The sequence below is a fragment of the Arvicola amphibius genome, chromosome 7, assembly GCF_903992535.2.
Source record: "Arvicola amphibius chromosome 7, mArvAmp1.2, whole genome shotgun sequence".
Taxonomy (NCBI): domain Eukaryota; kingdom Metazoa; phylum Chordata; class Mammalia; order Rodentia; family Cricetidae; genus Arvicola; species Arvicola amphibius.
In genome coordinates this window covers 122,098,459-122,113,292 of record NC_052053.1, presented here as the reverse complement: position 1 = coordinate 122,113,292, position 14,834 = coordinate 122,098,459, and the positions used below count along the sequence as shown (strand labels likewise).

The 14,834-nt window shown below is 49.3% G+C and overlaps 1 protein-coding gene across 2 annotated transcripts in view; it reads left to right on the top strand.

The window, feature by feature from the left end:
- The window catches only part of Nubpl (nucleotide binding protein like), a 323,396-nt gene that overhangs the window by 234,375 nt on the left and 74,187 nt on the right, over positions 1-14,834 (top strand). Inside the window, exon 11 of one of the 2 annotated variants that reach the window (XM_038336360.1) lies at positions 4,465-4,619. The exons of the other annotated variant lie outside the window; for it this stretch is intronic. Coding sequence (XP_038192288.1) covers positions 4,465-4,500 — 36 coding nt within the window. The 3' untranslated portion in view covers positions 4,501-4,619. Of the gene's footprint in view, positions 1-4,464; positions 4,620-14,834 lie in introns of those variants that run through there. 2 annotated transcript variants of the gene reach the window in all.

Here is a 14,834-nt window from a genome sequence, read left to right as displayed (position 1 = left end):
CACAGATGCCATCTGAATGAGCTTAGGCAGACAATGTTTATCTTCCTGGCTCCACACAAGTGTCTCTTCTGTGCTAGAATTTTACCAGCAGTATTGTTTTGTTGTTGCTTTGAGATAGAATCTCGCTGTGTAGCCCTTGCTGGCCTAGAACTCACTGTAGACCAGGCTGGCTTCAAACTCAGAGATCCATTTGCCTCTGCCTCCTGAGTGCTGAGATAAAAGGCATGTGTCACCACGCCAGGCTAGAAGTTTCTAATAATAAAACTGAGATATTTGTCTCTCAGTTTTCATATGTTATCATCTTGCCATTTTTTTCCAGATGATAGTAGTGTTCTGGCTGGTTTTTGTCAAATCGACACAAGTTAGAATTATGTAGGAAGAGGACTCTCAGTTGGGAAAATGCCTCCCTTAGACTGCTTGCAGGCAAGTCAATAGGGCATTTTCTTGATTAACGATTGATGTGGGAAGAACCAGCCCACAGTGGATGGTGCCAACCCTTGGCTCACCCATGGTCCTAGATAGTAAAAGAAAGCAGATTGAGGAAACCATGGGGAGCAGGCCATGGGTAACAAGCTACTAAGCAACATTCCTCCATGGCTTCTGCTTTAGTTCCTGCCTCCAAGTTCCTGCCATGAGTTTCTGCCTCAACGTCCCTCAGTGATGGAGTATGAGCTGAGAGTTAGTTAGAAGCTGAAAAAAAAAAAAACCTCTTTCCTCCCCAAGTTGCTTTTTATCATGGTGTTTTATCACAGCAATAGAAGCCCTAATTAAGACAGAAATTGGTCCCAGAAGTAGGGTATTGCTGTAGCAGACTGGGCCATCTTATTTTGGAAAGGACTGAGGAGGAACTTTGAAACTTAGGGATAGAAAAACCATTGTGTGTTTAGAGCCACTGTGGGAACCTAGAAGTCAATGCTGAGAGCAGCGCAGACAGTGGAGATCTGGCTCCTGGAGGTTCAGAGGGAAGTCTGAGCATTCCTGAAAGACTGTTGGGGCTGTTGAATCATTTGAATTAAGAATCTGGCTGCTCTGGTCAACCCGGGCTGAAGAACTGGCTATGATTTTAACAAGAGACCAAAAACATTAAAGCGAAATCTTTGCTTTTCCAGGATAGCCAGAAATTGCTATCATGATTTCTTGTTCTTACAGGATCCTTGGGCTCACTCTGCCTGCTCTCTCTCTCTCTTTCTGACTCTGACTGTTGGTTGCTTTTGCTTCTCTCATTACAGTATCTGGGTACACGTTCAGAATCCAAACAGCCCTGGGATGACACTGATCCAGGCTGGAGGCTCAGGTGCAGCCGCCAGGCGCCCTCTTCCTATCGCTGCCCTGTCTCAGACTTTCATTTCCTCTTGGCTGGGGGTTTGTTCTCTTCGCTGGTTGAAGATTGTTCTTTATAGAAAAGATGAAAACCAAATAAGAACAGAGAAATTCTGTTCTCACTGTGCTATCTCTAAATTAACAGTGTCATCTGATCAAACAGGAGGTCACCATTTCTCTTATTCTTTTTCTTGTCCTGAGCATGTTCCGGTGGCTCTTGGGGTTGTTTGTTTGAGTCACCCCACACCCCAGCCTTCCACTTCCCTGACTTTGTATGTCGCCTTTGTATCCGCTTGACTGCAAATTCCTTCTTTTGGCCTAAGTGAGCATCATGTGGACATAACACTCTTCTTTGGCTACCTTCCTCTCCAGAGTTTTATATGAATGGATAGGCAGAATAAATTATATGGAGCCTCCAGTCTTTCTGGAATGAAATTCTATGTGATTTAAGTCACCGGCCAAGGTCTCAGAGCATCTGGTCTCATGACTTACCAGTTCTCACTAATGGTTAAGCCGTGCTGAGCATTTACCACAACCCTGGCACCGTGTTGGAGGTTTTGTGTGTGCCACCTCGTCTCACTGCTGGTCACCATTCGTGATTCAGGTGGAAGATGAGCTTTGCACATTTGGAAAAATGGGGCCCAACTCCTGGTTTCTCCATGACCCCCATGGTGAGCGTTAACCTCCACATAATTTAGCCTTCCAATCACTTTATTTTCTGTGGACTTGTGGAGGAGCTATACTTTCTTACAGTCTTGAGCACAAAAAACTTCCCACTCTCTTCCCTGCCCCTACAAGTCATCTGGTGACAGAATTCCTTCTCAGTCCACATGCCAGTCACCTCTACTCGAAAGGTTATCGAGACAGCCAAGAGATGGCCCACGTGGTGGCTCTCGCCACTGCATCCTTGCCTCTCTGTGATGTGAAGCTGTCAGCACAGCAGCCTTGGTGAGTGAGATGCCCCTGGCAGGTCAGAGCTCCTTGCCCCACAGAACACAGATCCCAGCAGGCGAGGGACAGGTGTCCCCGGTCAGGTGGGCCGGAGGGAAACCAGCCCTCGCTTCATCTCCTGCCCACTGTGCTGTTCATGTCCTGTGCGTCCCGTGTTGGTTCAGGGGTCTGTCTTCTGGCGTGATTTATACAGTGCCTTTTTTCTCAAGAAGGATGTGAAATGGTTCACAATAAAACATGTCTGAAATAGGACAGTCAAGACACATTTTCAAAAGACAGACAGATGGAGAAGGGTCAGAAATCACTTTGGCTCGAATTCTTGACAAGAATTTTTACAGCACAAATGTATTTGATCAATTTCTGGTCCAGATGTCTAGGTGTGTGGGGATGGGGCAGCACAATCATTCTGCAGTTGGGAGGCACCTAGGCCTCTTCAGCCGGTGCCCTTCTACACATGTATCTAAATCAATGGCGTCTTGCCTAATGGCATCCACCACCTCTTCTTGGAAAGTCCCAGGGGAAGCAGCAGAGGGCCTTCCCCACGTTTATGGCAGCGATCTGCCCAGAGGTCAAAGTTACAGCAATTTGTCACTGTCACTGACAAAGGACCGCAATAAATTTGTTTTTAAATATTAATATCTAATTCTCCTATTATATAGATGGAGTCCACACCATCCATTTATCTCTCTGTTTTTAAGTGCAGAAATAGTATATATTATAATGGAATTTCAAAAAATCATCACAAGGGACATGTTTTCCCTGGCTTGTCTGTTAAATGATTTTTCCAGGAGGGAATGGATAAGCAAGGAATTAATGAATTCGTGTCCACTTCACTTCATGATACTAGTGAGCGAATGTGCCTTCTCATGTTCATTCCGAGAGCCAGGCTAGCCTCTGGCAGCTCTCCCTGTTGTGATGGAAGCTGGCGCTAAGGCGACTAACTCTGGGTCAGCCACGGGGTATCATAGGGCATGGTGAAGGAGAGATTCCCTGACCCCTGTCTGGACACAGATCCACCCCCACCCCAATAGTTTTACGCATGGCCAAGCCCATGCTACAGCTACATGAGAAACTGGAGAAGCAATATTAGTGATGGAGAACTGGCTCCTGAACCTCAGTTTCAAGAAACGTATAGAACAGGGACTCACAGAGATTACCAGTGGGCATTTCCCTCTTCCCATTAATTCCATAGAGTTTTTCATTTGTCTTCTTTTCGTGTGTATGTATGGGGCATGTCTGTGTGTGGATGCATGTTTGTACCTGTGTGTACATGTGTGAACATCCATGTGCGGATGTAGGCTTGGGGTTGATGTTGGGACTCTCCCTCAACCACTCTTCCCGTTATTCTTTGAGACAGGCTCTTTGAATCTGAACCAGAACTCCAGGTCTGGCTAGCCTCACTAGCCAGCTTGCCCCACAGATCCCGGGGCCAGCTTCTGAGACTGGAGTTACAGGCGGGCTGCCATGCCCAGCCATCATTTCCAGGGGTTCCAGGGATCGGGACTCTGGTTCTCTTGTTTGTGTAGCTTTAAGTATCGAGTCATCTCCCCAGCCCTCCTTAAGGACAAAGGTTGTAGAGTGGAGTCAGACCACGAACAGATCTACATAGGACCATGCTCTTCCTGTAACGTGAGGGCTCTAAGAATGTAGTGTTTGTGGGAAGGCAGGCGACACCTGAGCTGCAGGAAGTCATTACAGACGGGAATGATTAGGATGGGGAAATGCCATTGGTGAGCCGGACGGAGTGTGACTAGCTTTCACCAGCTTGACAGAATTTAGTAATGTTTGCTGGATTAAAACATGTAACTTAAAACCCTTGAGATGTTACTGTCCGCATGCACGTTCACATACACTCACATGCGTATCCATACACGTGCAATGTCTCCACCAGTGTAGTTTTATATGTTATTATTTAGCCTACAAATACACTCATTTAATTAAATATTTGCTGTTTACCTCTCTATCCATTCTTTCTTACCCTACCCTCCTACCTATTATTCATGTAAAAATTACTGTCCTGAGCAATACTGTTGCTGAAGTATGAGTCCACACAACCCCTACTGCCAGAATTTCTATAGAAAAGGCCTGCCCTGGGTGGTTTAGAGCATGGTTATTTAGAGACAGGGTGTTTGAAAAGACACTTAATGAAATGAACAGAGCTGGTTCCTAACCCTATAAAACGGTGACATTCAGACAGGATCACAAAGGAGACTGTGGCCAGGAACCTAGAGAAGACCTCCAGCCGCAAGCCACAGAAAGAGGACTCAGGAGACATCAGCCCTGCGGCATCTTCATCTCAAACTTCGTCTCCTCTTTCCTGTGAGAAAATAAATGTCTTAAGCTACCCAGCTTGTGGTAGTTTGTTGTCTGTTCCTAGAAATGTACAGCAGCACCTATTGCGTACCTGTGCCTGCTCCAGATATGAATGGAGTATAGTCTCTGCCTTTGGAGAGCTCCGATCTCCTGGGCACGAAACACGCTGAAGCCACTGGCATGGTGAATCACGCGCAGTGTTCGTGAGATCTTAGTCCAGCATGCCAAAGCCCTTGCCCTGGTTTGAGTATGAAGGCTATGATTGGCATGTGCCCCCATTTTGTTTTTTCTGTTTGAAACAAAAATGTTTCCAGTGAGAGAGGAATTCAGTTGAAGCATCAAGGGACTCCCCTCTCAGGCACAGCATACTAAAACCTGACGGCGTGTAGGAGGCTGGATCTGTGCTTTTAATTCCTGCCACATCCGCTAGGCCGAGAACAGTCTTTAGAGCGTTTTCACTGCTTGAGCTCATTGGAAATCTCATCTTCGCGGTAAAATCTTATCTTTGCAGCAGATCCATTTGCTCCCAGCACACACAGCTGGAGCTGATCTCTGAGTGACAGCCAGCAGCTTGGCTACTCCCATTCTGTGAGCACCATCTCTGTTTAGATGGAGCTAAACGTAAGGAGAAGATGGGGAGCAGGGCCCCGTGGCCTGGAGTTAGCACATGGTCAGACATTGTAAGGTGTAGCATGATCCAAACTGAAGAAACATGGAATCTGGGGAACTGTGAGACCTTTGGAGGGTGTTCAATCAAAGCCCTTGATTTGCAGATTTGGAGTTAGAGATACAGACAGGTTAAATGTTCAATGGGTCCTACAATTAGTTTTTTTCTTCCATGAGCAGATAAGAGAAAGGCTACACTGTAAAGTGTTGGCTTCTGTCTGGGGGCTCCCTTTTCTATGGAGCTAAAATTTTCTGGGTGCTGATGTCCTGGGCATCATAATCCAGGCAACACACTCTTCCTATGGATTGTCTACCGTATGACTGGGGGTAACCTCAGCTGCAAGTCCCTATCCTACAAAGGTAAGAAGTGCAATGGCTAATCGCCACTGTTAACTAGGTTTAGAACCACCCAGAACATTCTGGGCATGCGTATAAGGGGGTTTCCAGGAAGGTTTAACCAAGGAGAAAGCAAGCAGGGTATCTGCCTTCATCTCTCTCTGCTTCCTGACTGCAGACATAAGGACACCAGTCACCTCACCCCCCCACTATGCCCCTCCGCCAGGACAGCTGTGAGTGCCCCCTTAAACCGTGAAGCCGAATAAAGCTTGTCTGCCTTAAGTTGCTTCTTGTTAGGTGTCTGCCTAGCCACAGCAATGAGGAGGTAGCTACTGCAGGGACAGCCATCGTCCTGGTTTATGCTGCCACCCAAGAGCAAAGCAGAGCTTTGAACCCAGGCAACGCCTTCACCCTCTGCACTCTGCCTCGCCACTCCTGGTTTCTTTGACCGTTCTCGGGCCAAGAAGGATTTTTCTGGACTGCCCACTTGTTCTCCGCGAGTCTTGCTTTGAGGACAGGTGATTTCCAAGGCCCCTCTGAGTACCGAGATTCCATGACTGGTTACACTTGTGATGTATGCAGTTTGAGAAGTTCGCACTAATACACGAGCTCGTTCACCACGTTAGTTATTTAGTGGTGCATCCAGCAGGGTTTTAGATCACTTATGGCTCTCCTTCTGATGTGAAAGAACTGAAATGATTTTCCTAGAATAAAATTTAAAACTCCAATTTAAAATGCAAGCTTTAGGAACGTATCTGAAGTTGTTTTTTCACCGTGCACACACCATGCCATCTTTCCATATGGACAGAAATAGTCATTGTGAGTGTCTGCTGTCTTGGTCCTCTCTCCCTAGTCTCACAGAATCGGTGTTAATTGCTTGCAGCTTCGGGTCCTCCCTAACATAAGAGAACAATTTGAGCATCCCAGGCTGAAGTACTGCATTGCATTTGCTAGACCTGCCAGGTCTGGAGTTGGCATTGGCCAGTTAGAATGATGAACCTGGGCACAGATCAACCCACTGGAGCTTCAGGGAGCTAGTGGAAAGTCTCCTGCGGTGCTCCTGCACAGACGCTCCACAGCTGGGACACCTGCGGGCCAGACTCAGTGGCATTAGGCGCTGGCCAGTTGGCATCAGTACGGATGTTTGAATCTGTATATTCAAGCTGTGCCAGTTGAAGGATGGGTCCAGAATGGTGCTCATCCACAGACTCCCAAATCTGCTGTCTCCAAGCATCTGATAGGCTGCAAAGAAAGACTCTTACAGGCTCGTATGTTTGGATGCTTGGTCCCAGCTGGTGGAACTGTTTAGGAAGGATTGGAAGGTGTGGGCTTGTTGGAGGAGGTATGGCACTGGGGATGGGCTTTGTGGTTCAGAAGCCCACTCCGTTCCCAGTTACCCTCGCTTCTGCCTAGTGGTCGTGTCTGCAGTTGTGAGCCCTCAGCTCCTGCTTCATCTCCCTGCCTCCTACCCGCTGCCATGATGCCCACTGTGCTGGTCAGGTGCTAACCCTCTGAAACCATAAGCAAGTCCCCAATGAAATCCTTTATCTTATTAGTCGCTGCGTTCTTGGTGTCTCTTCACAGCAGTAGAAAAGTGACTAAGACACGGTTGAAGTTCAGCTCTCCTCGGGACACACCTGAAACTCATTCTGATTGGACTGAGGCAGGGTGGCGGGAGAAGATCAGAAAGGGAAAGAAAGCGCCTGGAGTCCCAAATCCTAGCTGAAAGGAGCCATGCAGTGTACCTTTGAAGACTGTCCCAACTTTACACGAAAGCTTTGTGCACCCTTTGTAATCTCAGTCTTCGGCAGACTTGGTCCTGACCAGGCCCTGCTGCCCACAGACCTCACTTGACTGTCCCCAGCCTGCATTTCCTCATCTGTGGGGGACGACACGTGACAGTGTGACAGCGCCGTCACTCTCGGCACACCCTGTGCTTACTGCGGCCACCAGGGCAGTCAACAGCTATGCAATGCTATTTTTACTCCATTTCCGTGCTCCCTCGGGACACACTCCTTAGAAAAATACTCATGCAAATGAGCAACTGAAGAGCACTTATGCAGACACAGGACGTGTGCTCCCTGAAGGTACCCAGGACACATTGTTCCGCAGAGACAGCAACAATGCTGTTTCCATCTAGGACTTTTAATATTTTGTGTTTTTCCAAAATGAGAGACCCTTCTCACCCAACCCTTCGGGGTCTAGCCACTAGCTCACGGTTTTGGCCGCCTGTGTCTTATACAGCCATTCCATGCCGCATTTCTCCAGCATCTTGGCTCATTTATCGGCAGCTATCAGGGCCAGCTACTCTTTAAAGTAGTTCATATCAATGGTGGGCAGAAGCAGACTTAGACCTACAGGTGCCCAAGACTTGGAGCAAGGGTGGTCTCCCAGGACAGCCAGGGCGGCCCGAGAATTGTGCGCAGCAATAGGAACAAGCATGATAAGTGTTATTGCGGATGCTATTGCTGTTGTCATAGGCTTGTTCCCGGACTCTGCTGTATGCCTGGGGCTTGTCATCTTACAGAGCTCTTCCACAAGCTGCCTCAGACTCTCTGTGTACACCTTATTGTCCCCGAATTATCTCCCTACTGTCTGGCTCCAGAGGGGCCCTGCTGATGATGCACCTGGGCTTGCGTGTCTCCTGTGCACTGTGAAGGGATGGGCGTGCATTCATCACATGGGCTGGCGGGAGTGGCATGCAGCCAGACTAAGTCCATACTGTCTGCATTCGGTCCTTAGAAATCTGCTTATGAGAATGCATGCCTTGCATTGCAGCTTTGATTTTTTTCAACAAAATAACCCCGCCCCAAATCTGAGCAATTTAAGGCATGGGATAAATAGGATAGAAAGAGTCCAGAGTAGCTAGATCTGAGTCTTGGCTGGGGAGATGGGGAAGAATCAAGGCACCAGATGGCTGGCATCCCTCCAAGTATTTGTCACCCTAATGCCAGGGCTGTGGACTGGGCAACCCATGTTCTCATTCTTTCCCTTCTCCCCACTTCTCATAACCTCTATAGGCTGGAGGGCCCTGGGGCCTTCTGACCCAGAGAGGGCAGTGAGAGACAATGAGTCCCAGAGCCAGACACCATGGCTTCCAGGGGATGATCTTGCTGTCTGCAAAATGAAAGGGCTGGCCCTGGACTTTGAGCCCGGGGCTCTCCTCATTCTACCTGGGTGTGGTCCTTGTTCCCGGGAGCCCTCATTGCTTCTCTCGGACAAGGGACGGAGAGAAGATGAGGTTTAGGGCTGAATTTCCAGGAACTAGAAAGGCCTTAAGTGGACAGTGACTTAGAGCCAGTACAAACAAGGACAGCTGTTTACCCGCTGCTGCTGCTGCTTCTCTGCCCCATCCTCCCCCTACCCCTTTGTCCTGTGAATGCAGGCAGCTCGCCCTGGTTGGACACCATAGATTATGCCATGGGCCTTGCAGCTGATGGTCCCTGAATCTGAGTGCTCAGAGTCCATGGCTGGAAGAAGCTGTTCTTCTGGGGCCAACTGCAGCTCTTCCCCGGGGCACCTGTCACTCGGGCAGTTACTGCTGCTTAGTCTGCGGTGATGCTCTTCTTTCCAAAGTCTAATATAACATCAAGTCTGCAGGGTAGGGGCTTTGGAACTTTTATATGCCTGCATTTGTGAAGTGCTACAAAAGAGAAGAGGCCCCCAGTCCCTCCTGCACCCCAACATACAACCATGTTGTAAACTAGACCTTAGTATGATGAGGGTGGCTGCCACCGTTTTGTTTTGTTGCTGGTGGTCACGCATGCATTGAGGACAAAGCAGGTCCAGAAGCCAGGAGGGTGGCAGCTGTGGCAGAGGGACTGACTAATTGTGGGAGGCCACATTGTCCCAGAACATCAGTGGTGCTGTGACTTACCTGCCATGTGCCAGGAGCCTACTCAGGTAGGCTACCTGTGGCAGCCTGAGCATCCCAGCTGTTCCTGGGATGGCAACTATAAATGCTTCCCAGGGGTTCTCATGGATTGTTCCAGAAACATGGCAAGGGAGGACGTCCAGGAATGTACTCACGAAAGGCTTCAAATGTGTCAGCTCACCTCCACGGGTGTGCCAACGGGACTGAAGGAAGGACACGGCCAGAAGGTTTCAAGTTATGCCCAACTTTGATACCAGGTCTATGCGTTTTCAGAATGAACTCTGCTGGGGCTAAGGGCATAGCCCAGTGCTTGCCTAGCATGCACACAGCTGGATTCAGTCCCCAGCACCACAGAAAACTGGGTGTGGTGTAATCCCAGTGCCAGAAGGAAGAGACAGAAAGATCAGAAGTGCAAGTCCTTCCTTGGCTGCATAGTGAGTTCAAGACCAGCCTGGGCCAAATGAGACTTTAAAATATTTCATCATTTAAGAAAAAATAAACCTGCTATTGTCTTGTGACTAAAATGGCTAGTTCCATTGCCTGGTACTTGCTTTTAAAACTTCACACATGTGATAGAACTTTCAATTTATTAAATGTGAATGTCTGGACTGCATTACCCTGTTTGAGAACCTGTTTGACCATCCTTAATTTAACATAAAGGAGAGGGAATGGGAGTGACTGGTTCCTTGTTGGCTGTGCTCTTCTCAGTGGCCTCAAGAAGCAGCTTTTCCCTATGTGAGGCCCGTCGCTCTGGGAGAAGTGGCTGGCCTGCAGTAGACATTCACCTTTACAATGGTGGGATCTCTGATTGCACATTGTTATAAATGAGGGGTTTTCTCAGTGCCTGGCCCCCCACTACCCCAGAGATGCTAATGTCTTTGACATGCATTATGATCTGGGAAGTGGGAGTTTTAATGTCTTCCTAGGTGATTTAATGGGCAGTAAAGTTTCAGAAATAGTGCCCGATTTATCCTCAAAATACTGAAACTCATCAGAATGCAAGAGATTGGCTAAGACACCAGATGCTCGGTCCGGCCCCACAGCATCGGGTTCAGGGTGTCTGGATCCTACTACTTGACAATATAATCTAATCTTCTGACAAGGTTTGGTTTAAAGATATTTCTGCTGTTCAGGGCTATAGTTTGAGGACAGACATTCTGTTCTGCTGTTTACTTTTTTACATGTAGCAAATTATTTACTAATATCAATATGTGCAATATAAGACCAACCATTAAATCCTTTTAAGTGTATGGCTCAGTGTTGTTACCTGTGCAGACACCACCACCATCAGCTCCACAGCGGCTCTCATCTTCCCAAACCGAAGCTGCATCCATTGCGCACTAATGCTCATTTCTCTCTCCTGCCCCATTCCCTTGCCCGCAGTGAGCTGCATGCTACCTCTGGGAGGCTGAGTGTTCTAGGTGCATCATATATGTGGGGCATTTGTGACTGTTGGCGACTGGCTGACACCATCACGGTTTGTCCTTGTTGGGTGTGTCAGAATTTCTTTCTCAGGATTGGGTAAAGCTCTGTTGGTTGTGATCTTATCTACTTGTTTATCAATAGATACTTGGGCCATTTACTTTATTAAAAGTGGGGGGGGGGGACAGAAGTCAACATAGATGATGTTCCTCTAGTACATACACCTTGTTCTTTGAGCAGAGTCTCTCCCTTGGCCTGGCCTTCACCAGCTAGGCTAGTTTGACTGGCCATTGAACCCCCACGGGGTGCACTTGTCCTTGCCTCCCCAGAGCTGGGAGAGTCAGTGTGTGCACCGGGATGCCCCAGGCTTCTTCAGAGGAGTTCTGGAGTTTGAACTCTGATCCTCTTACTTATGTAAGTACCACCTTAATAACTGGGCCACCGTCCCAGCCTTGCCATTTACTTCCAAACTTTAAATGACAGACTGTGGCCATCGTTCCGTGTGAGTTCCTGCATGGCCACCTCATTCTTCTCATGGCTACATAACACTCTACAGCATGAAAGTAGCTAGTCTGGAATCGTTGAATCACAGAGTGGTATGGCAGGACCTGAACCCAGGGCTTTCCAGCTTCAGCAGCCAAGGAAATTTTGACCCAGCAGGTGATAGAGGGGCCTGTGTCTTTTAGGCCACAAGCCACCATGTGGCTAATTAAGTCTTATGTTAGGCACAAAATAAAGTGATGCCATTTTGTTAGGGTCTGGGAATCTGATGAATCCTGTGACATGCATGAGGGAAGTCAAACCCAGCCCTGGTTTAGAACGCCCTATCCTGGGCCCCCCTACAATGCCCTATCCTGGGCCTTCCTACAATGCCCTATCCTGGGCCCTCCTACAACGCCCTATGCTGGGCCCTCCTACAATGCCCTATCCTGGGCCCCCCTACAATGCCCCATCCTGGGCCCCCCCTACAATGCCCTATCCTGGGCCCTCCTACAACGCCCTATGCTGGGCTCTCCTACAATGCCCTATCCTGGGCCCCCCCTACAACGCCCTATCCTGGGCCTTCCTACAATGCCCTATCCTGGGCCCCCCTACAATGCCCTATCCTGGGCCCTCCTACAATGCCCTATGCTGGACCCTCCTACAATGCCCTATCCTGGGCCCCCCTATAACACCCTATCCTGGGCCTTCCTACAATGCCCTATCCTGGGCCCCCCTACAATGCCCTATCCTGGGCCCTCCTACAGCGCCCTATGCTGGACCCTCCTACAATGCCCTATCCTGGGCCCCCCTACAATGCCCTATCCTGGGCCCTCCTACAACGCCCTATCCTGGGCCCTCCTACACCGCAATGCTTGCCAGCTTTGGGCTGACGATGACCTGGCACCTCTTGGGAAATCATTACAGCAGTAGCATCTTTGGGCCAGAAGGGACCTTTGAGTTCATCTGGCCCAGCCCTTTGTCTTAGAAGAAAAGGAAATTGGAGTGAGAGATGAGAGCCCCAAGCGACAAGCCTTTCTGCCTCCACTCAGCGGGTGTGGCTGCTGGCTCAGTCCTATTGAACAATGCCCTACACTGTTTTCACCCCAGTATTACTGGCTCACAGTCGCTCTGTTGATGCTGGGAACCTGTTCCCCAAGTGTGTCATTTGTGGTGTTCACTTCTTCTGCACACTTGTATCCTCATGTTAAGTTTCTCTGGCCTGGTAAACCTCTCTGCTGACGCAATAATCCAAATCAGACTAAATCAAACCAAAGTAGAAAAGGCCCAGGTTTAATGGATGCCAGTTCTCCCAGGTGGCCCTCCAGGAAGACACGGAGAGGGGAAAGGTAAACCGGAATGACCACGTGTTTGTTCTCTGAGGGGCATTTTAAATAGCCTGTGGGAGAGGTCTTGACCCTCTCTCGGGAGGGGTTGCCATTTGGTGGGTTTTCTTGGAGGTGGAGTCTGGACTGTGGCAACTCCCAGGGAAGAAGGGAGGACTTAAAATGGAATTTTCCACCCAACATTCCAAAATGAATGCCAGGAACTGGGGTGACACTTCCAACCAAACATCCCAGATTCCTTGGTTATAGGGGTGCCAGGGGGTTGGGGTGATGCTTCCAACCAAACATCCCAGACTTTTTCTGATAAGGATGTTAGGGGCTGAGGTGACATTTCCAACCAAAAACCTAGTATTGGCCTGCCTCGCATTATCAGGAAATATTTATGCTTTCTGTCCACTTCCACTTCCTTCCAGGAAATGGAAAAGTCAATCTGTGTGCCTTTAAGAGAAAATCGCCTGCAGAAGATTGCTGGCGATGGTGGATGTCCCCTAACTTTCTTTCTTTTCCTGAGGCACTGAGATTTCTCCCACAGGGTGTGAGACCTGGCATTATTGCATTGTCTGAATACGAGCCTTTTACTGACTTGCCAAGTTTTCCTTCCACTGTCCCGTGGCCATCCACCCACCCCCATCTCTCCACTGACTCGTTTCCAGCTCCTTCATATCTACCTAACGATATGGGCTTGTTTCGTTTGTACCAGGAAACTCCTAAGAATCCTTCCTCCTGCAGATTCTGAGAAGATGCCCTTTCTCCTGCCCCCTTAGAGCTGCCCCTAGGGATGGGGTGGTCTCTTGAACGGCATGGATTAGATGCTGGAATGATGGCTCTGCTCTTCCTGCAGCTGGGTACAGATGATGCCTGGGGATGAGGTGGGGATTCCGTGTCCTCTTTGTGGAACCCCTTGGGACTGCTGCTGGCCTTCCACTTCCGGAGGTTGTCTGAGTGGTTCTGAGCATCAGCGGTGGCCTGGTGAGGTGTAGCCTGCTGGCTGTCTATCTTACCCCCTAGCTCCCAGCAGTCCCACAGCTCTGAAACCGGGTAACTTGATTTATAAATACCTGCCTCTTTTGAACGACTTTGATCCTCTCAGCTGAGATGGGAGTAAACATTGCAAAGCCGAAACCTTTCTCATCTGTCACCAAGAGAAGTGGGTGGGAAGAATGATAGAGGGGCTAAGGTCTTTAAGAAGGGTGGCAGGACATTTAGCCGAGAGCTGTACGCACAACTGATTCATGGCGCTCAGTAGAATGCCTCAGAGGACATGGTTGCTCATGGCCTGAGTGAAATTAAGGTGGTCTTAGCTGTTTTCCCCACCAACAACCACCGGGATGGAGAGAATTTGTTTATTTGACACCACTTTGCCCTGGCAACCAACTCCTCTATGCGTGCATTCCCCCCTTCCAACCCGTAAGATGGCATTCATGAAAGTGTGCAAATGTGCTCTTAGACTCTCAAAATGCCCTCCACACCTCTGTGACTGCCTGCCTGGGCCAGGCTGAGAGGCCCATGCCCAGGGGCGTCTCATACATCTCCACCAGGCAGTCAGAGGCAGAGCCCGCCCATCCCCCATGCCCCCCCCCCCCCCAGCAGCCTCTCAGCATGCAGGCGGGGCCCTGAGAGCCTCTGCACAGCACAGGCTGCAGAGTTTGGCTGATTCATTTGTCTTCATTAATGTTGCTTATAGCCGAGGCCTCTGTCACATATATGATTATGTGAGATTCAATTCTCTTGACTGTGTAAACACAGAGCTCTGTGTGAGGCTCCAGGCCAGCAGCAGCCTAAAGAAATTTCCTGCTGCTGGGATGGGCCCACCCCGGGGGGGGGGGGGGGGGGGGGGAGGGGGGATCTTTATCTCCAATCTCCGGAAGTTGTTCTTGGAGCAACGAGGGCTGGGAAGGTCACAGTTCGCCTTGCTCCCCTGTCCAGGGCCTCGCCTCTGCAGGACAGTCCCCACGCTGGACTGAGTGCTCCACTCTCCTCTCATGTCTGTCACGTTCACTACTCAGATGTCCTCAACCATCCCTCCTCTGGCCTCCTTGGTCTGCTCTTCATCTAAGGCCACTACCACCTCGTGGCTGCTTCCTGAACAGCCTCTCTTTCTCTCTTCCAGTCTTGTTCACTCCTAA